This window comes from Chiloscyllium punctatum, chromosome 7, assembly GCF_047496795.1.
Source record: "Chiloscyllium punctatum isolate Juve2018m chromosome 7, sChiPun1.3, whole genome shotgun sequence".
Taxonomy (NCBI): Eukaryota; Metazoa; Chordata; class Chondrichthyes; order Orectolobiformes; family Hemiscylliidae; genus Chiloscyllium; species Chiloscyllium punctatum.
Window position 1 is genome coordinate 62,148,291 of NC_092745.1, and position 23,794 is coordinate 62,172,084.

Consider the following 23,794-nt stretch of genomic DNA (forward strand, 5'->3'; position numbering starts at 1 on the left):
AGCAACACCCCACCGCAACCAACACTACCCACCCCCAAACCTGTCCAACACTGCCCCTCCCCCAACGCCAACCCCGCCACCCTGCTCCCGTGCAACCTGCCCCAAGCCCATCCAACACCGCCCCATCGACCCTGTGCAACATGCCCCCAACAACCCCCACAACCACAACCCCATCCAACACCACCCCTGCCTCCCCCTGCTACTGACCCCATGCAAACTTGCCCCCAACCTCATGCCACACCGCCCCCCCCCGCTCCTGACCCTGTGAAACATTGCCCCCGCCCCCAACCAACACCCTCCCCCTACCCCAACCCTGTAGACACGTGCTCCCTCTCCGGGACAGCTGGACTGGACACCAACAAGACTGCTGCTGCAGTAGTCTTTGTGGGATAAGTCTCCAAATAGCACGCGCGCGCGCACACACACAACCTTTTACTGCAGCTTTTTGACAGGTTCCACCTCTGCCCTGTACAGGACCATGTTGGAGAGATTATCTGGGGAAGCGGGGTGGGGTTAGGGTATACCCCTGTGTCGAACTCCAGGGAAAGTAGGGGGGAGGAGAAGAGAGAGAAGAGAGAAGAGAGAAAAGAGGAGAGAAGAGAGAGAAGAGAGAGAAGAGAAGAGAAGAGAGAAGAAGACAGTCATTTGCAGACGGTGCCTGATTAATCAATCATTGTAAACAAAAGACACGATCGCTGTTCGAAACACGTCTTTGATGTAATGTTTCCATAGGAGATCTCAAGATCTCCTTCGGATAATCTGATTTTTGGATAATTGGTATTCGGATAATCGAGTTTCCTCTGTAAATGGTAGAATCTTGGAAAGTACTGAAGATCAAAGATTTTTGCTGTGCATATCCACACATCCCTGAAGGTAACAGCGAAGGTAGATAAAGACGGTTAAGAAGCCATAAGATACTTACCTTTTTAGCTTAAAAATGTGTTGCTGGAAAAGCGCAGCAGGTCAGGCAGCAAAGGAGCAGGAGAATCGACGTTTCGGGCATAAACCCTTCTTCTGCCTGACCTGCTGCACTTTTCCAGCAACACATTTTTAAGCTCTGATCTCCAGCATCTGCAGTCCTCACTTTCTCTGCTTTTCAACTTCCCTCAAGATAGAAAACAAAAGAAGTGGAAAATTCTCATGGTGCTGTATCCTGGACTTCACCTTCATCTAGAGCTTCAATTTCCCCCACAAAAACAAATTGTTACAGATCCGCTGTGGAGAGGTTTTTACAACGGGGCTCAAGCAGCTCCAACATCCTCAGTTTATACTTCTTCAAGTCCAACTTGCTTTGCAAGAGCGACACAATGTTCTTTGATTGCTGGTGGCTCCTGATGGTTCAATGCCTTTAAAACCATGAAAATCTGGAAGCAGCTTTCACCAAACTGTATGCAAACAGTCCATACTGACATCACCCCAGGCCTCCACAATGATGTCAATAGCAATTGTAATGTTAAAGCTCTTCTAAAAGTGAAGAACATGGTCTTCATTATCCTCCTCAGTGGCTGCAACCAGCTTCTTGAATGTGCGCCTTAAATAATAAGCTTTAAAAGCTCCTGTTGTACCTATGTCCATGGGTTGAATGAGAGAGGTTGTGTTCAGAAGTGGAAATAGCACTTTGACGAGCTTTCTGAAAGCATCAATAATGGGAGGATGGCTTGGTGCATTGTCCAAAATGAGGAGAATCTTGAAATCCTCAATAGTTTCTAAAAACATCCTCGAAAACATCAACAACAAAGGTAGAAAGAATCTGCCCGATCATCCAACCTTTTTCATTTGACCTGAAGTAAAGGCCTAGAGTGGACTTAAGGTAACCTTTCAAGGTCACAAGTTGGCAGAGTAGTACACCAGAACAAGCTTAAGCTTTAAGTCTCTCAACAACACAGTCATACTATCCTTAAAATCTGTAGCATGTGCTTCACTCTTAGAAATGTAGGCTCTGATGCCAATCACTTCCAGTATAAGCCTAAGCCTGTCTCGTCCAAATTGAAGATTTGATCTAAAGCGCAGCCTTCTTTTTCGAGCTCGGAAAGAAACATAGCGCAGGTTCCTCATCTGCAACGGCAGCTTTGCTACGTAACTTTACATTATGAAAAACATAACAGTTCTTAAACCCAGCAAACCAGCTACTAAGAGCACTGAAGGCAGGCACATCTGCAGGATTTTCAGCTTTTTTCCCCCTTAGGACCTCAAATTGACAAGGCTTTCTGTTTAATGGTGAGAAAGGTGGTCCCAGATTGCTTTTTCGATTCATCTTCTATCCATACACTTAGAAGTCTCTCCAACTCCCCAAGTTCCTTTGTTTACGATCTCAGATTTGCGAGCACTCAGACTTGTTCCAGCAATGCAGCTTGCTTTAATCCTTTTCACATTGTCTCTAATGGTGCTTAGCGCAGACTCCTTTATTCCTGTTGTACGAACAGCATCACATATTCTTGCATTACTCTCAAAAACGCTTTATAACATCTAGCTTCTGTTCATGTGTTATAGCCGTTCTACGGTCACCACCCACGGTTTTTTTCATCTGGATGCTTCCTGTCAACATTCTTGCAATTTTGTCCTTCCACATTCATGGAAAACACAGCAAAATTTGCAAAAACAGGACCTAAATATCACTGAGTTAAGCACTGTGCCTTTCATGAAGCTTTTCATAAGAAAGGGCGTGAGTCAACTGACAACGTGATGTCGACACGGAGACCAGTTCTTCATGTTCTGATGGAGATGGAATCATATAACAGCCACTGGGAGTTCGCGATTTAAAAAAATCCATTCCCCAATTCACCAATCGCATTACAGCTAAATCGCATTGATGAAATGCGCATTATAGAAGAAAGACTTGTTCAAGAAATTGAGGAGCATAAATAGGAGAGGACTAGCACTTTTTATAGTAGTACAGCAATCAATAACCAGAGGGCATAGATAAGTGATAAGAGACCAAGAGGAGAGGTCTTCTGACCCACCTTTCTCACCATTAAACAGAAAGCCTGAAACTTACTGCGTAAAAAAGGTGGGCGAGCCAGAAAATCTTAACAGCTAAACAGCATGCAGATCTTCATTTGTGCTGCCATTGCGTCTAGGGCTATGAGCCAAGAGCTGGAAAATGGGACTAGTGTCGCCAGATCTTTGTTGACTGGCATGGGCACAATGAGCTGAATAGTCTCTGGCTGCGCTATAAATGCCTATGAGTCTATGGCATATTATTATAGAACATAAGATTTCAATTCAGGATTAGTATTTTAAAAATACCAATTTGTAAACAGCATCAAATGTTCTTGTACAGATTTGTGCTAAATTCTCCATATTCAACAGAGACAGACATTTCAGTGAAACCGGATTCTCTACAAACACCCCCTTGCCAATCCACAGTATAACCGAATTCTCTCCAACCCTAACCACAAGCACCCTCTTCCCAAGCCAGGGACCCCCCCCCACCCAATCAGAAATCAGATCCTACTTACATTCTTTAACTACCTCCCCACCCAACCGTCAAATGTCTTCTCCAAGCACCACTCTACCTGGATGAGACTCAATTCTCTAGAGAAAAAAAAATTGACAAATATAGTGAAGAAATGGCACCATTTTCCACCACCCTGGACTCCGATCCATTTCTGGAGCCCAGACTGCAGGCCTCAGTCAGAATATTTTTACTCCTACTCCTCCATAGGCTTTGAACACTAGCAGCAGGCCTCATCCACTTTATCCACTTTTGCTCCCTTCTCTCCTATTCAACATCCCAGGCACAATTCTTCCCTCTGCTGGCCCTACCTTCCCCCTAACCCCACTGCTTCAGCAATGCAGCATCACCCCAAAAACCCAACCCACCACTGGATGGTGCTCTACAGGCTGTAAGTGGGAGCAGGGCCACCAACTGGAAGTTGATCTCTTCATCTTCAAAGTGCAAGTTAGCTTGGTGGCAGGTGAAATATGGAGGAGCTGAGCTGTGGCTCCCTAGACCAGGTGGAAGCCAGAACCAAAAAAAGGGAAATTCCACAGTCAAAAAGTCATTCAACAGGATTTGCTACTCAACAGTCATTTCTCATTTTCTCTCTCTTAAGGACACAAAATAATGTACCACAGGATGCAAGAGCACAATTAGGCCATTCATCCTTGAATCTGCTCCACCATTCAATGAGATCATGGCTGATCTGATAATCTTCAACTCCCCTTTCCTGCCTTTCCCCATAACCCTTCATTCCCTTACTGATTAAAAATACGCCTATCTCAGTTTAACAATCTAGCCTCAACATTCTCGGTGGTAATGAATTCCATAGTTTCACTATCCTTAGGAAAGAAGAAATTCCACCTCATCTGTTTTAAATGGGTAACCCCTTATTCTGAAATTGTGCCCTCTGGTCCTAGACTCTCTTTAGAGGAAAGCAACAATTCCGCATCTACCCTGTCAAATCTCCCATGAGGGGCATGGATAGGTTAAATAGACAAAGTCTTTTACCTGGGGTGGGAGAGTCCAGAACAAGAGGGTTTAGGATGAGAAGGGAAAGATGTAAAAGAGACCTGGGGGCAACTTTTTCACACAGAGGGTGGTGCGTGTACAGAATGAGCTGCCAGAAGAAGTGGTGGAGGCTGGTACAACTGCAACATTTAAAAAGGCATCTGGATGGGTACGTGAATAGGAAGGGTTTGGAGGGATATGGGCTGAGTGCTGGAAGGTGGGACTAGATTGGGTTGGGATATCTGGTCGGCATAGATGAGTTGAACTGAAGGGTCTGTTTCCATGCTGTACATCTCTATGACTGTATGACTCTAAATCTAATAAGAATCTTGTATGTTTCAATAAAAAGCTTCTTCTAAATTCCAATGAGTGGGGGCACAACCTACTCAACTCATAAAACACAGCCCTTCCATGTCTGAGATCAGACAACTGATCTTACTCTGGGCTGCCTCCAATACCTTTCCTTAGGTAAGGGGACCCAAGGTGTTCATAGTGCATGGAACATTTGATTGGTGCAAGGGAAGAGAAACCATTACATAAACTTGTTTGAAGGAAGTATGAATTAGCAACTGTTCTTAGAATCTTCCAGTGTAAGAACAAAAGTACTTCAGCAGAAAAACAGTGTTTCTTGTTTTGTCTTCCACCAAACCCTTTTGAAATAAAGATGCAGAGTTGAAAAGAAGTATTCAAACAGAAAAAAAGACAAAATGAAAAAACGTGATCAGCAAGGAAGTACAGAAGATGCAGCTTCCCACAATTAAATCACTGTTTAAAATCATAAAGATGATTACAGACAGCATCTAAGCAAGTATGGGACCAATCACTGCAAGAGATACTATACTAAACACAAAAGAGGAGGGTGAAGTCAAGTTATCATAGTGGGCAGAACACTTCCAGGAAGCCCGCAATAGATTCTCTCTGGGTCAACATAGCCCAAAGTTGATCGGGTTCTCAATTAAGCATTGAATAAAAAAGTGTAAAAATATTCGCTGAAAATGAGGTGAGGAAGGTAATTGCTGCACTCAAAAGCAACAAATATCCTGGACTACCTAATTAAGAACTACAAAAAATTATGTGAATAAATCTTGAAAACTGCCGAGGAGTCTTCACAAAAAGCAGGACAATTCCCAGCTGGCTAACTTCATCCCAGACAATGATCAAAAATCAGCAGAATAATGGACGATGTCACCAACAGCTCTAAGTGGCATTTACACAGTGATAACCTGCTCACAGATGCCCAATTTGGGCTTGCTCCATCAGGAGCATCCAGCTTTTGTCCAAAGAGCTCAATTTCAGGAGAGGAGGAGAGTGACTACTCTTGAAACCAAGTGTTTGATGAAATATGGCATCAAAAGAATTTCAGCAATATTGAAGTCAATGAGAAGCATGCAAAATCCCCATTAGTTGGACTCTTATGGACTGGCAAAAAAGATGGTTGTGAACACTGGAGGCAAATCAGCTCAGTTCCAGTAAGTTCCTTAGATAGGTGCCCTAGACAGAATTACCTCAAAACATTTTTGAATTACTTTTGTTCCATTTTAAAGGTCAGGAGTGTGATGTTCATGGCTAATTGCACATCATTGTTTGTATTATCTGCAACTCAGATACTGAAGTGCACGCACTGACAAATAACATTGAAATATGCACAAATTTCAGGAAAAAACTTTGTAAAGAAAGACAGCAACGTGCAAGACCATATCAAAGAAATCGTTGTTAATAAATGCAAATCAAATAGACTCGGAGTCATAAAGATGTATAGCACAGAAACAGACCTTTCAGTACAAATCATCCATGCCAACCAGATATCCTAAGTCAATCTAGTCCCATTTGCCAGCATTTGGTCCATATCCCTCTAAACCCTTCCATCTCATATACTCATCAATAAGCTTTTAAATGTCATAATTCTGCCAGCCTCCACCTATTCCTCTAGCAGCTCATTCCATAAACACACGGTCCTCTGTGTGGAAAAGTTGCCCTTAGGTCCCTTTTAAATTTTTCCCTCTCACCTAAACCTATCCCCTCTAGTTCTGGACTCTGCCACTCTGGGGAAAATACCTTGTCTATTTATCTATCCATGCCCCTCATGACTTTATAAATCTCTACAAGGTCATCTCTCGGCCCCTGATGCTCCAGGGAAAACAGCCCTAGCCTATTCAGCCAGTCCCTATAGCTCAAACCCTCCAACCCTGGCAACATCCTTGTAAATCTTTGCTGAACCCTTTCAAGTTTCACATCATCCTTCCACTAGGGGGAGACCAGAATTGCACACAATATTCCAAAAGTGTCCTAACCCATGTTTTGTACAGCCGCAACATGACGTCCCAACTCTTACACTCAATGCACAGACCAATAAAGGAAAGCATACCAGAAGGCCTTCTTCACTATCCTATCCACCCGCAACTCTACTTTCAAGGAACTATGAACCAATGTACATAGCATGTACAAAGCCATGTGGAGTAACCCGAATCAGTCCTTGCCTATCCAAATACATCAAAATCCTGTCCCTCAGGATTTCCTCCAACAACTTGCCTACACCAATGTCAGGTTCATCAGTTTATAGTACCCTAGTTTTTCCTTACCACCTTTCTTAAATAGTGGCACCATATTAGTCAACTTCCAGTCTTCCAGCGCCTCACCTGTGACTATCAATGATCCAAATATCTGTTGCTACCTGCATCAGCAAAGAGCATTAGTAAAGAACATAGTATATTCTGTAAGTTTAATTAATATTGTAGATTTTGATTCTAGGACGGTCAACTCCATGAACATAGATGTTCAAGAAGTATGTAAATTAACTGCTATACAAGCATCAAGACAAAACATGTGTAAGCTTCCACTTTTAGGAGCAACAGGACTAATAAATATTAGATTTACAATTTCAGTATTCCATTTTAAACTGCTTTTCATAGCAAGTAGAAAAGTTGAATATTAAAAAGCTGAAAGTGAAATGCAAATTGCTACTACAACCTCTGAACAATAGTCCAATTGATGCCTAGTTACTTGCTAACAAGCTAACACCACAGCCTCGTTGTGTTGAGCTGTATCGCATTTTTATAGAGACAGAGTAATGAATGAAACATTGTGTCTGAAACAATAATAAATCAAGCATAGCACAGACAAGGGCCCTGGTGACACTTAAGATAATCATCAATCTTGTTCTAATCAAAACAGCAGTGAAAGAAATTGACTACCTCATGAGGCACTAGGTATAGCAGGAGAACAATGTATAATGTTTTAGGTTATGGAATTTCCTCCTCCCCTTCTTCTCATTTAAAGTAGTGCTTAAATCTTTTGCTAAATTTTTTATCATGTGAGCCAATTTTTACTTGACCTCAGGTGACTAACACTCTGCAAACTTCTATTAATAATAAAAAAACCTAAAGTTTTGGAGCTTTCAATAGTTTAGATTAGGAACGTGTTAAAGACCATATCTACAGAGTTTTTTTTCCCCCACTGACAAAGCTTTCATAGTTAAATAGTCAATTCTTTCAAAACAGAGATAAATAAAACTGCAAGTATAAATAAAAGCATTACTTACTGAATAGGCACCAATTAGAAATGCTGCATTAGCTCGTTTTCGTTGATCAAAGCTGGTGTAGTGGACAATCTTCTTTCTTGACAAAGTAAATGACTAAAAGGGAAAACAGTTTCATGTTAAGTAACATCCAGTTAATTTTTCAAAAACATCCAAGAATACAATTTTCATAATATTTTATTACAAGCCTTGAATTTGGCCATTGTATTTTTCATCATTCCACGGACAGTTCCAAATACATTACACTGCTGTGTCTCTGAATAGGCTATCCATTAGCATTAGAAAACAAACTTGTGAAAATTCCCATTTTATATCTGATGGTGAGATTCATTGAAGTCTCAGAACTGAGGCCTGCACAGATATGGTTTCTGCAGAATCAAAGTTAACTCTCCCACATTTGAAAGCTTCTGTTAACTGATAAAATTTGCAAGGGGTTCTAATCCCAGAAATCTCCATGCATGACTATTAGAAAAAACTCTGACTTTAGTACTTTTCAAAACTGGACAATTTCAACATGTAATTCATGTTTGCCTGGCTTAGTTGTAAAGAATTAGTGACTTGCCTGTAACACTAAATTATGTATTGCTGAAAAAAAAAGACACGTTGAAGACTTTTGTTTTGCACTCAACAGGATAATATGCAAGGAATATCCGAAGGAAAGGAACATTTATACTGTATGGAATAGAGTCTGACTAATTTACAAATTGACTTGGATTGGTACAGACATTGCTACAGAAAATTCACCAATGTCAGTCATCATTAACTGCCAAACCTGGTATAAATTTTAAAAACAAGCAGTTTGGCTGATTGGTCAAGGCATCACCCAGAGGAGTGAACTAGAGAATGGCTGCCAGTTGTACTATTGCCTTGGAACGTGTACATGTTCTACTGGGCCCTGTGAATATTAACATACAGCGTTTCCAGTACATGAAAGTACACCATGATGACTCTGACTTACAATCCCAAATTGGTTGTCAGTATAATTTCTCATACACTCAGGATAATGTAGCAAAATGTTGTCCAACTGGAGAATCATACCTAATGTCAGGACATTGTGTTGACAGCATTGCAATAGTGTTTAGAGTAGAGTGGTGCTGGAAAAGCCCAGCAGTTCAGGCTGCATCCGAGGAGCAGCAAAAATCGACATTTCAGGCAAAAGCCCTTCGTCAGGCATTGCAATAGTGACTGGCTGGGTATAGTCAGTACCTTGACTGTTGCAAATGTTTGCTTCCTGATTTCCCATTACTTTGTTTTTTTTTAGCAAATTGCCCTGAGGAATGGATAACGACAAGAAGACATACAGCCTAACCAAAATCAGCCTTGTTACCTCTGCATCTGCAGTAAAACTAAACAGAAAACACCCAATAATTACACCAATGTTGCCGAACCAGACTTTTGAAGAACCAATCCCAGTCTTTTACGATGATTAATTCCAGACAGTGGTTTTGTATCGCAATCAAGAGACATAATTATTCAATTCACTAACTTTAGCAGAGGAACAATTAAACAAGGTAATAGTTAATTTCTATGCTTGCAACCCCAAATGTGTGTGCTTGGCCACCATTTCACACAAAAGACAAAGACAGACAGAAAGTTAAAGGTTTTAATAAAAGAAAATAACAAAATTGGCCAGATTATTAAATGCTTTTCATGATGCATTGTTTCACAGGCATAAATGTGAACTCTTCTGTTGCCTTTCTGAAAATAGGGTCATTTCTCAGGTTTTCTCAGCGATTGGCAGTAATAAATCTAACTCAGCATTCTATTGTTCAGGTTTTCAGAAGCTGGTATGGGAGATTAGGTAGAGAGCTTTCAAAGCTTCATACTCTGTCATTCTGAACCAAGCTCATTGCCTCAGAAAGCACAGATTGAAAAAAAAGCTTTAATTCTGGTTCCACCCTAAGAGACTAATCATCTCTTCCCAAGGCTTATTATGAAGTTTAAGGCATGTACTGTGTCTTTAAGAGAGAGAGGGAATGTTGTTCTGAACGGTGAGATTACAAGCACTTGTGTATATGACTAGATGGCAGTTCCAGAGTGTACTGGAAAATTGAAAATAGGTATCCATTTCACAGCCAAACGTTACATGGGTTTTGGTTGCTCTTCTGACAACATTTCAAATTTAACCAGTCAAATTTAACCAGTTTAAATTATACCCCAGGATATTAAACCATATCGAGTTTGCATTTATTGTTTTGTCAACATCAAACCAATGAGGTGATCCGATGTTGGGGTATAAGAATGTGGACATTTTGAAAATTGGTCAGAGCAACTGCCGTAGAGCCAGAAAGCTAACTGCCAATCTAACATCTTGCTCTCAAAAGAAATTAGAAAACACTCTATCAAAAAAGGTACCTTTTCATGTGAAACATACTTGCAGTAAAGGAAAAAACAACTACTCAAGGAGATCAGCAGCTGGAAGAGTGAAGATACTGAAGAAGACAGAGACTGTAATGTAATTTTAATAAGAGTCTTATTGGAACAGCATATTTTTACAGAGTTTGAGTCAGATTGTAAGTAGTTAAGAGAAAGCAGGGCTTAGATTTGTAAATAGTTTTTATTTAAATGTTCATTAGAGTTACAAAAATAAATTGATTTTTTTCTTCAAATAATGGAATTTGGGAGTTCTCTGTCACTCACGCTTTAACAGATTACGAGGCGAGACGAGCTTTTCTGGGTGTTTGGTTTAATTAAGAGGGGTTCAACCTTCCATGTCATAACAGCTTTAATGTCTGTTAAATTACTGCCATTGTTACAACATGGCGGTGAACCCTTCTGTTAATTAAACCAAATGCCCAGAAAGGCTCACCTCGCCTCGTAATCTGTTAAAATAGGAGTGATAGACAACTCCCATATTCCACTATTTAAAGAATATAATAATCAACTTATTCCTTAACTCTAAAAGTGAATATTAAAAACAACTATTCACAACTCCATGTCCCCCTTTCTCTTAACTGCTTGTCATCTGCCTCCAACTTTGAAGCGTCAGAGGCTGAGGGGTGACCTTATAGAGGTTTACAAAATTATGAGGGGCATGGATAGGATAAATAGACAAAGTCTTTTACCTGGGGTCAGGGAATCCAGAACTAGAGAACATAGGTTTAGGGTGAGAGGGGAAAGATATAAAAGAGACCTAAGGGGCAACTTTTTCTCGCAGACGGTGGTACATTTATGGAATGAGCTGCCAGAGGATGTGGTGGAGGCTAGTACAATTGCAACATTTAAGAGACATTTGGATAGGTATATGAATAGGGAGGGTTTGGAGGGAAATGCGCCGGGTGCTGGCAGGTGGGACTAGATTGGGTTGGGATATCTGGTCGGCATGGACAGGTTGGACCGAGGGTCTGTTTCCATGCTGTACATCTCTATGACTATGGCTCTATAATGTACTGTTCCAATAAAAACCCATTTTAAAATTACATTAACTTAATTTCAAAAGCACACAACGTCAGTCATCTCTGATGTCCTTCTTCTTTTGGCTGAAGATCTCTCTGGGTCGTCCTCTGTCTTTTACTGCAAGGATGTTTCTATCAAAAGGTACCTCTTTCACACGAGAACGTTTTTGAATGGCAATCTTTCCTCGATGGCAGTTACTCTCTATCTGACTTTCAAAATGCCTGCTTTTTTAAATAACCTAAACATCAGATCGTCTCATTGGTTTGAAGTTGGCAAAAAATAAAAAATTCAAAGTCAATTGAGTTTTAATATCCTGGGGCATTGTTTAAACTGATTGGTTAGATCCAACTTGTGAAAACAGCAACCAACTCAGGTATCTATTTCACGGCCAAAATATATTCAATTTTCCACTACACTCTGAGACTGCTAGTTAGTCACATGACAGGTGTTTGTAAGCTCTCAGTGCAAAGCAGCATGCACCCTCGCTTCAAGGTACAGTGCACGCCTTATACAATCATAGAAATGTACAGCATGGAAACAGACCCTTTGGTCCAACCCGTCCATGCCGACCAGATATCCCAACCCAATCTAGTCCCACTTGCCAGCACCCGGCCCATATCCCTCCAAACCCTTCCTATTCATATACCCATCCAAATGCCTCTTAAATGTTGCAATTGTACCAGCCTCCACCACATTCTCTGGCAGCTCATTCCATACACGTACCACCCTCTGTGTGAAAAAGTTGCCCCATAGGTCTTTTTTATATCTTTCCCCTCTCACCCTAAACCTACACCCTCTAGTTCCGGACTCCCCCACTCCAGGGAAAAGACCTTGTCTATTTATCCTATCCTTGCCCCTCATAATTTTATAAATCTCTATAAGGTCACCCCTCTGATGCTCCAGGGAAACCCGCCCCAGCCTATTCCACCTCTCCCTTTTGCTCAAGTCCTCCAAGCCTGGCAACATCCTTGTAAACTTTTCTGAACCCTTCCAAGTTTCACAACATCCTTCCGACAGGAAGAAAACCAGAATTACATGCAATATTCCAACAGTGGCCTAACCAATGTCCTGTACAGCCAGAACATGACGTCCAAACCGCTATAATCAATGCACTGACCAATAAAGGAAAACATACCAAATGCCTTCTTCACCATCCTATCTAACTGCTACTCTACTTTCAAGGAATTATGAACCTGCACTCCAAGATGTCTCTGTTCAGTAACACTCCCCAGGACCTTACCATTAAGTGTACAAGTCCTGCTTTGATTTGCTTTTCCAAAATGCAGCACCTCGTATATGTCTAAATTAAACTCCATTTGCCACTCCTCAGACCATTTGTACATCTGATCAAGATCCCGTTGTACTTTGAGGTAACCTTCTTCGCTGTCCACTACACCTCCAATTTTGGTGTCATCTGCAAACTTACTAACTATACCTTCTATGTTCACATTCAAATAATTTATATAAATGACAAAAAGTAGTGGACCCAGTAGTGATCTTTGTGGTACTCCACTGGTCACAGGCCTCCAGTCTGAAAAGCAACCCTCCACCACCACCCTCTGTCTTCTAACTTCGAGCCTGTTCTGTATCCAAAATAGTTAGTTCTCCCTGTATTCCAGGAGACCTAACCTTACTAACAAGTCTCCCATGAGGAACCTCCTTGAACGCCTTACTGAAGACCACAAAGATCACATCTACCGCTCTTCCCTCAATCTTCTTTGTTACTTCTACAAAAAACTCAATCAAGTTTGTGAGACATGATTTACCACGCACAGAGCCATGTTGAATATCCCAAATCAGTCCTTGCCTTTCCAAATGCATATAAATCCTGTCCCTCAGGATTCCCTCCAACAATTTGTCCATCACTGATGCCAGGCTCACCGGTCTATAGTTCCCTGGCTTGTCCTTACCATCTTTCTTAAATAGTGGCATCACGTTAGCCAACCTAGAGTCTTCCAGCACCTCACCTATGACTATCGATGATACAAATATCTCAGCAAGGGACCCAGAAATTGCTTCACTAGCTTCCCACAGATTTCTAGGGTACACCTGATCAGGTCCATTTTTATACGTTTCAAGACATCCAGCACCACCGCCTCTAATACGGACATTTTTCAAGATGCCACCATCTATTTCCCCACATTCCATGTCTTCGAGGTCCTCATGTCCCCTTTTTGCCCTCCTGATTTCCCTCTTAAGTATACTGCTACTGCCTTTATACTCTAAGGTTTCACGATCTATCCTGTCTATACCTGACATATGCTTCCTTCTGTTTCTTAACTAAAACCTCAATTCCTCTAGTCATCCATCATTCCCTACACCTACTAGCCTTGCCTTTCACCCTAACAGGAATATACTGTCTCTGGACTCTCATTATTGAAGGATTCCCATTTTCCGGTCATCCCTTTACCTGCAAACATCTGCTCCCAATCAGCTTCTGAAAGTTCTTGCTCAATGCTGTCGAAATTAACCTCCCTCCAATTTAGAACGTTTAGATCCGATCTAACCTTTTCCATCACTACTATAAAACGATTAGAATCGTGGTCGCTCGCACCAAACTGCGCCCCTACTGACACCTCAGTCATCTGCCCTGGCTTATTTCCCAAGAGGAGGTTTTGCACCTTCTCTACTAGGTACATCCACATACTGAATCAGAAAATATTCTTGTATACACTTAACAAATTATTCTCCATCTAAACCCTTAACACTATGGCATTGCCAATGCATGGTTGGAAAGTTAAAATCCCCTAACATAAGCACCTTATTATTCTAACAGATAACTGAAATCTCCTTACAAATTTGTTTCTCAATTTCCCAGTGACTACTGGGGGTCTATAATACAATCCCAAAAAGGTGATCATCCCTTTCTTATTTCTCAGTTCCACCCAAATAATGTCTCTGGATGTATTCCCAGGAATATCCTCCCTAAGTACAGCAGTAATGCTAACCCTTATCAAAAACACCACTCCCTCTCTTTCTATCCTTCCTATAGCATTTGCATCCTGGAACATTAGCTGCCAGTCGTGTCCACACCCAAGCCACGCCTCTGAAATTGCTATGATAGCCCAGTCCCATGTTCCTAACAATGCCCTGACTTCATCTGCCTTCCCTGTTAGGCCTCTTGCATTGAAGTAAATGCAGTAATTTATCAGTCCCACCTTATTCCTGCCTCCCCTGACTGTTTGACTCGCTTGCTTTCCCAACTGTACCAGTCTCAGATTGATCTCTTTCCTCACTATTTCTCTAGGTCCTCCCCCCACCAAACATTACTCGTTTAAATTTTCCAAGCAGCTCTAGCTAATCTCTCTGCCAGTATATTAGTCCCCTTCCAATTCAGGTGCAATCCATCCTTCTTGCTCAGGTCACTTCTACCCCAGAAGACATTCCAATGATCCAAAAATGTGAACACTTCTCCCCTGCACCAGCTCCTCAGCCACACATTCATCTGCTCTATCATCCTAGTCCTATCCTCACTAGCTCGTAGTACTAGTAATACAGATAGTACTACCCTCAAGGACCTCCTTTTTAAATTCCTGCCTAACTTACTATATTTTTCCTTCAGAATCTCATTCTTTTCCCTTCCTATGACTCTGGTCCCTCTCCCCTTGGAGAATATTCTGCACCCTCTCTGAGACATCCTTGACCCTGTCACCAGGGAGGCAACACACCATTCTGATTTTTTGCTGCTGGCCGCAGAAACGCCAGTCTGTGCCTCTAACTAGAGAGCCCCCTATCATAATCAATTGCTTGGAACCCCCACGTACCCATCATTACATTAGAGCCAGTCTCGATACCAGAAACCTGGCTGCTCTTGCTACATTCCCGTGAATCCATTATCCACCACATTTTCCAAAACAGCATACCTGTTTGAAATGGGGATAGCCACAGAAGACGCCTGCACTACCTGCGTCCCCCTCCTATCTTTCCTGGAGTTAATCCATCTACCTGACTGTATCTGTGGCTTTTCTCCTTCCTGTAACTTCCATCCATCACACCCCCTAGCTCTTGGAAATTCCTCATGCCTCTAACTGTCACTCCAACCAATCCACACGATCGGATAGGATTCACAACCAAAGACACGTCCTGCAGACATAATCATCAGTTACATGGAAACTCTCCCTAAACTCCCACATCCAACTGGAAGAGCATATCACTCTATTAAAGGCGCTCTTTGCTCCTTTACAATCTAAAGACCCAGAAAATAGCACCATCTTTTAGCTCTAAAAAAGTGCTCCAGGCTAATTTAGTGCTTATGGTTTATATTTTAAAATTTAATCAAGAGACAGATCTCAATAAAACATATAATCATGAAGGAACCTACTCTACTCACTACTGTAGACTTGCAGCAACGCTACATGTTAAAAACGATGCACTTATCTTTTCCTATGCTGTGAGATCGCCCACACAGGCTCCTCCAAGGTCAGCTGTAAATTTCACTGTTTGTTAATTTTTCCAAGACGCACTCCGATGTCCAGAGAAATATGAACTAAAACAGCAAATGAAGTAACTGTACAGATTCACTGCTGTGTCAGTTAGCAGTGGAGGTTTCTTTCTCCCTCTCCTTCACTGACTAAGTGCTCACTACCTTTTATCTATCTTTCTCCTTTTAGAAGTTCCATTGTTTTGATCTTTTCTCTCCAAAGTTCCAAAACAACACAACAGCCTAGAAAACAGTAATTGCTGCTCCTGGAATTTGAGGAGATCACTTCAATCATTCACAATACACCATGGACAAAAAGAACATTGGGTACGTGAGTGGACACTTCAGCCAAAAATATGTAATGTAATAACGTGTTCTTCAGCCAACTGTGCATGGGAAGGGCAGTAACAACTGAGGTGAATTGAACAGAGAGGTTAGTGCTGTCCAGGTATCAGGGGTTAAAGGATGATGGAGAAACATAAGAATAAGTCTCTAATCATTACTGTTTATAAGGAAACAGTAGCAAAATCAATGACCCATCCACTGGAGCATATTGAGCAGCAGGACTTGCTCCACGTGATTGAAGTTTTGGATGGTGACTGGAAAGAAGGAAGATATTGGTATAAATGATAAATTTGGTAGATATTGAGCGGTGAGGTAGGTGAAAAATATTTGAAAAAAAGTGAATAATGCTTGATTGGGTGACAGGAGGAAGAGTTTGGAAGGAAAGAATAGTTCACTGAAAAAAGTCAAAGAAAGAGAGAATATTAAATAGGCTTTTGACCCAGTGTGAGACAAAACATGGATGTAAACAGAAACAATATTAATTCTGGGATATAACAAACAATAGGCAAGACAAGTTGCAATGAATAAACAGAATGGGAAGGAAAATGAAATAATAGCTCAAAACATCATTTTCACAATTCCCTTCCTCAAGACTGGCAAAATAAATTACAATAGAAATGCTCATAGTCAATTCCTTTGCATCAGATTGCAGAGTACAAGGTTGTTATAAGATAATCAGGAAGGCCAATGGAATGTTGACCCTTAGTTCATGGAGGATGAAGGGGAAAAGTAGAGACGTTTAATTGCAACTGCACAAAATGCTGGTGAGACCACATGTGGAGTACCGTGAGCATTTCTGTTCCCTTATTTAAGATATCATTTCATTGCAGGTAATTCAGAGAAGATACACTAGGATGATCTCCAGTATGAAGGGAAAGTCTTATGAACAAAGGCTAAACAGACCCAGGTTCGACTCCACCCTTGGGCTGCGTGGGATTCTGCGTGGGATTCCTCCTACAGTCCAAAGATGCGAGGGTTAGGTGGATTGGCTATGCTAAACTACCCATAGTGTCCAGGGATGTATAGGTTATGTGCATTGGCCATGGGAAATGCAGGGTTACAGGGATAGGAGTTTCTGGGTGGGATGCTCTCTGGAGGGTCATGTGCCTTCAACTTTATAACACCTCATTCCTTAAGAAAAAAAAGGAACCATCATAATGAAAAGATGGGTTTAAGAATTAGAAAAAAAGAAGCCATTAGCTTAATGTCCTACGTATTTCATTGTAAGTTCATATTAAATTTTTGCACACATAACACTGGTATCTGTTTAATCTTATCTAAACTTTATCCTTTACATCCATGATAACGCATCTGCTATCTCATTTTTATGACCCGCAACATGTGCAATTTCTAATTTAAAAGTCTGTAACGCAAGACTCCAACGAAATAGTCTGGTCTTTAAACTGTTGCAAAAACGCAAGAGGACTGTGATCGATGTGCACAACTGTCTCTGACACATTGTTCATCGCATAAACATTCGAAGACCAGCACCAAACTCAATAATTCCTTTTCGACAATGGAGTATGTTCTCTGGTGGGTGTTGAGCATCTTTGGAAAGTAGCCAATTGGCTGTTCAATTCCATCATCATCTTCCTGTAGCAGTATAGCTCCAACTCCTATATCGCTCGCATCAATTGCAATTTTGAAAGGCTTCAAAACATTTGGTGTAGCTAAAACTGGCGTGATGGTTAATATTGATTTTAAATTGTCAAATGCCTCCTGGCATTGTTCTGTCCATCGAACTTTTTTGTTCATAGTCAGTAAATTTGTTAGCGGTGCCACTATGCTGCTGAAGTTTGAAACAAACTTCCAATAGTATCCACTTAGTCACTAAAAACAAAATACCTCTTTCTGTGAGGATGGCTGTGGAAATTCCTTGATGGCCATCGTCTACGCTTTCCTCAGGATCAACCTTCCATGACCGATGTTACGTCCCAAGAACGTCACCTCTGCCTTCGTGAATTCTGTTTTCTTTAAGTTTATTACCAGTTTTGCTTCTCTTAATTGTTTGAAGAGCTCTGCCAACTGTACCATGTGATCTTTCCATGACCCACTAAAGATCACTACATCATCCAGATAGACTGCACAGGTTGTTAACCCAGCACCAACTCTGTTCATGAGTATTTAGAATGTGGCTGGTGTGTTCTTCACTCCAAAAGGTATCACTTTGAACTGATATAGCCCATTTGGAATTACAAACACAAACTTCTTTCACTTTCTCAGATAAAGATATCTGTCAATAACCATGCAGTAAGTCCAACTTTGTTATGTAACTGGCTTGTCCAACTTTCTCAATACAGTCCTCCTATCTTGGTATTGGGTATGAGTCTGATTTTGTTATAGCATTGACCTTCCAACAGTCTACACAAAATCGTTGAGTCCTGTCAGGTTTGGGAACTAATACAATTGGCAAACTCCACTCACTCTGACTTGGTTCAGTGATATCTCCGTTGAGCATCGCATCCACTTCCTTCTGGACTTGTGTGGCTTTGAAAGGATTAGGTGTGTTGCTTTAGCGAAACAGCATTCCTTACCTCCACCTCATACACAATAGTATTAGTCCTGCCCATCTTATTCCTGCATATGTCCTCATGCTGGAACAAACCTTTCAACGGATTCTTTGCTCCTGAGACAGATAGTTCACTAATCTATCCTATTCCTCAAGGACTTTCTCATTGTTTAACATATTTTGAGGCACATCAAACTCCACTACATCTGGATTCGATTCCTCACTCTGTGGAGCAGTAACTAACACCTATTTCTCAGTTCCCTCTCTCTATTATAATAAGGTTTCAACAAATTCACATGACATACCCAATATAGTTTTTTTTTCTAACTGGCATCTGTACGAGATAGTGTACCTGACTCAACATTTTCTCAATTTGATAGGGACCACTAAACCTGGTTTTGAAGGAATGTCCTACCACTGGTAACAATACTATTAAGTCATCCCCTTGGGAAAACGTCCAAATTTCAGAGTTTCTAATCTGCTACCTGCTTCATTCTATGCTGTACCCTCTTCAGGTGTTGTTTAGCTAACTCACTTACCTGATTTAATCTCTCCCTCACCTCAGATACATAATCCAAGTGTGAGATCACCAACTTCAGTCCTGTCAATGTTTCCTTTAATTAATTTCAAAGGCCCTCTCACTTCATGTCTGAATATTAGCTCAAAAAGGGAGTAAACTGATTAGATTAATTTGGGGCATCTCTACCGGCAAACAATACAAATGGAACACCTTTATCCCAAACACTTGGGTAATCCTGACAGTACGCTCTTAACATGGCATCAGACCCTGAAGACTACCTTTCTAAAGCTCCCTGGGATTCAGGATGATACGCACTTGAATTAAAGTGTTGTATGCCTGAGCTATCCATGACTTCCTTAAACAGCCCAGCAGTAACGTTAGACCCTTGGTCTGACTGAATCTCTCTGGTTAACCCATACCGTGAAAAAAGCTACTAACTCTTCTACCACACTTTTTGCCTTAATACTTTGTAATGGAAATGCCTCCAGAAATCTGGTTGACACATCTATTATGGTAAGCAAGTACTGGTTCCAACTTTTAGTTTTTGGGAGGGGACCTACACAATCAAATCAAAAATCATAATTCAAGATTCTTCGAATGTGGGAATTGGCAACAAAAGGTGCTGGTTTTACTACAACTTGTGGCTTACCTACCAATTGGCACGTATGATATGTTCGACAAAAGTTAACCACATCCTTGTGCATTCCAGGCCAATAGCCTGGCCAATGTACCTTATCCTGAATCTTCCTTACACCTAGGTGACTTCCTACTGGTAATTCATGTGCTACTCGTAACACTTCCTATTTGTATGCTACCAACAACACAATCTGGTGCACCTCTGCCCATTTTTCATCTGCACTAACCTGTCGTGGTCTCCATTTTTGTCTTAGGATTCTACTTTTAAGATAATAACCCTCAGGAATACATTCTGATTCCTTTACCGAGTATGCATCATTATACATCTTTTATTGTCTCGTCTTTCTGTTCCAAGTTCATTAGCCTTTCAGGACTAACACTTCTGCTTGACCCTCTGCCTGTTCAGGATTTTCCTGCACAACTACGTCAAATAGGGTGTCCGCTAACTGAACCTCAACTCATTTGTCTTTCTCTCTAGATTTTGTTTCGTGCTGTAACTTATGATAGTGAGATATTGTTACTACACAGTCTGGAAAAATTGCAGGGTATTTTTCTTTTAACTCCTCAGTTCCTAGTTCTCCTTTGGTTTCTCCACAACAAGGGGTGTCACTCCCATCTCGGATCCTGCTAAATCGTTCCCAAGAACAAACTGTATTTCTGGAACTGACATTCTGTCAATCACTCCCACTGTTACCTCTCCAGTCTTGATTTGGCTCTCTAACCTGATCTTATATAAGGGAACGCTAAATTTCTGTCCATCTATCCCACAAATTACCATTCTCTCGGGTAACAGGTCAGAAAATGTGCAAATGCATTCATCTCTTACTATCAGAGACTGATTAGATCCTGTACCTCTCAAAAATATAACTTATTTCCCTTCTCCCCATATTCTGAGTAAACTTTATCCACAGAGGCAAAGTCTTTATAGAGATCAAACACTAACTCCATGCCCAGCCCCTGCCTAGGCTTTGCATCTTCTGCGGCTTCTCAACTTTTCTTGGGGTCTCCTTTACTACTTTTATTAATGCCACTGGCTTAGCCTCTTTTACCACATTTTTCCCTACAGTGTCTTGCTTTAACAACCAGCACTGTGACTTTACATGTCCCACCTCCTTCTGGCAGTGAAAACACCTCTTACCAGTACCTTTCTTAAACTGTCGGCACTATAATGTTCTGTGTCCCACTCCATTACAGTGAAACCACCTGAGGCCTTTCACCTCCTTTCCACCCTCATGGGCTTCTTTTTTAACCCATGGTAAACAATTACCAGTGTGCTCTACTCCTTGTTTTGTAGCGTAAGATCTCCTCATCTCCCAATTTTTATCCCTCACAGGATGAAATTCTTGCAAAAGCTAAACTTTGCCTTATACACCAATGCATATTCATCTGCCATCTCTGCTGCTCTTCTCACTTATTTAACTTTCTGTTCATTCACATGAATTCTTATCATCTCTGGAAGTGAGTTTTTAAAGTCCTCCAGCAGAATAATCTCTCTTATAGCCTCTTAGGTCTTATCTATTTTTAAGGCCCACACCCATCCATCAAAATTACTATGTTTAATTCTTTCAAATTCAACATAAATCTGACCTGGTTCCTTCTTTAAGTTTCCGATCCGCTGTCTTTACACTTCCGGTGCCAATTCACAAGCACTCAAAATAGCCTGTTTGACATCAGCGTTATCTCCTGACCCCTCATCTGACCATGTTGCAAATAACTCACCAGCTCTGCCTACCAGTTTAGTCTGAACTAGCATTACTCGCAAGTTCTCCGACTACTCCATCTGCCTAGCCAATTTTTCAAATGAAATAAAGACGGCTTCAATATCTTTCTCATCAAAGTGTGGCAATGTTTTAACATATTTGTATATAATCAGTATCTCGTCTTCTCATCTCCATACCGTTAACTTGACTTTTCACAACTTCTGAAGTTCAATTCTCTTTCCCTTTCTCATCTTTCTTTGCTCAGCTACGAACCTTCTTGCTATTTCTTTGCTCTCTCATGGCTTTTCTTTCCCTTTCTTTATCTGCTAACTCCATTTTCCTCAATTGTAATTAAGGTTTTTCTAACTCTACTGCACTTGCCTGTTTCTCTGACACATCTAAATGCTTGACTAACTCCCTCATAATTCCATCTTCACTTTTGTCTCTGGTTAAACCCAATTCTAATCTATTTGCTAATTCTAAAAGTACGGCATTTTTCTGTCTTTCTAAACTATCTTGGCAAATTTGGGAATAATCTTCAAACTCCAGAACCTCTTTTAAAGAGCGATTTTTCTCACTTTTAAATTTAACCAACCACAAGTTACCACAGACTGGATCGGTCTAAACCTGCCCAAATCACAGATCTGAGTCCCCAAACTGTTATGACATGGCACTGAGCCCTTCTGTTAATTAAACCAAATGCCCAGAAAAGTTCATCTCACCTCGTAATCTATTAAAATAGATTAACTCCTATATAAATAACTCCTATTTTCCACAATTTAAAGAATATAATGTCAATTTATTCCTTAAAAGTGAATATTAAGCAATATCTATTCACAACTCAAAGCACCCCTTTCTATCTGCCTCCAACTCTATAACAATAAACTAGGGTGGCACGGTGGTTCAGTGGTTAGCACTGCTGCCTCACAGCACCAGGGTTCCAGCCTTGGGTGACTGTCTGTGTGGAGTTTGCACATTCTGCGTGCTCTGGTTTCCTCCCACAGTCTAAAGATGTGCAGGTTAGGTGAATTGGCCATGCTAAATTGCTAGGTGCATTACACAGAGGGAAATGGGTCTAGGTGGGTTACTCTTTGGAGGGTTGGTGTGGACTGGTTGGGTCGAAGGGCCTGTTTCCACACTTATCTAATCTAATCTATTCCAATAAAAACCTGTATTAAAAATTACATAAACTTTATTTCAAAGCCACACAGCGGCTGTCATCTCTAGTGTCGTTCTTCTTTCAGTTGAAGATGTGCTTGGGTTGTCTTCTGTCTTTTACTGCAAAGATGTTTCTATCAAAAGGTACCTTTTTCACACGAGTGTGTTTTTGAATGACAGTCTCTGCCTTTCTCAATGACCATTACTTTCCTCCTGACTTTCAGAATGCCTGCTTTTTAATATGCTAAACATCAGATCGTCTCATTGTTTTTGCCAAACTCAAACCAATAAATCAAACTTGATTGGGTTTTATTATCCTGTATCATCATTCAAACTGATTGCTGTTTTGACAACAATTCTAATCTAACCAATCAACTCAGGTATCAATTTCACAGCCAATTTTCATTTCAAGTTACATGTTTTCAATTTTTTAGTACACTGAGACTGCTAGTCATATAACAGATGCTTGTAAGCTCTCACGGTAAAACAGTAATCACTCTCTCAAAAGGTACAGTGCACACCTTCAACTTCATCACACCATCTACTTGAACACAGTCATTTCCAGACTGGCTGAAACCAATTCCCAGATACTAACTTCACTAATAGCCTACTTCTGCTAGCTGTTTAAATACAACGCTCTTCTATAGGATTGGTATGTCTGTTATAATGCTTTAATCAAGAATCAACCTGCACGTAGCCTCCAGCCTGACTCTCAAAAGAAGTGAATTTAGTCTGTTCTTTTCCTTTACCCCAAGCTGTTTCACAGTCACCTTCAGATTCAAACCAAAATTGATAAAAGAATAAAATTTTTTAAAAATCAACAAGAGTTCTAACAAGTGCTAGATGAAAAGCTTTGATAAAGTCTTGACTTTTTCAGCAACACAAGTTCAATACTACTTAAGTACTATTTCTAATATATTTATCTTATCAATTTCTAATCAGTTTCTTGTCAATAGTAACTCCCAAGATATTGATAGTGGGGATACAGCCACAGGAATGTCATTAAATGTCAAAGGGCAATGGTTAGATCCCGGTCTTGTTGGACATGATCACTGTGTGGCATTTGTGTAACACAATTGTTAGTTGTCACTTGTCAGCCCACTGGATTAGTGGTGCTGGAAGAGC

General features: G+C 40.8%; 1 protein-coding gene across 1 annotated transcript in view; it reads right to left on the reverse strand.

Annotated features, from left to right (window-relative positions):
* Positions 1–23,794, reverse strand: part of LOC140479722 (dual specificity protein phosphatase CDC14A-like) — a 179,161-nt gene that overhangs the window by 149,724 nt on the left and 5,643 nt on the right. The window contains exon 4 of the mRNA XM_072573774.1: positions 7,989–8,081. Within this exon, the coding sequence (XP_072429875.1) occupies positions 7,989–8,081 (93 nt within the window). The remainder of the gene's footprint in view (positions 1–7,988; positions 8,082–23,794) is intronic.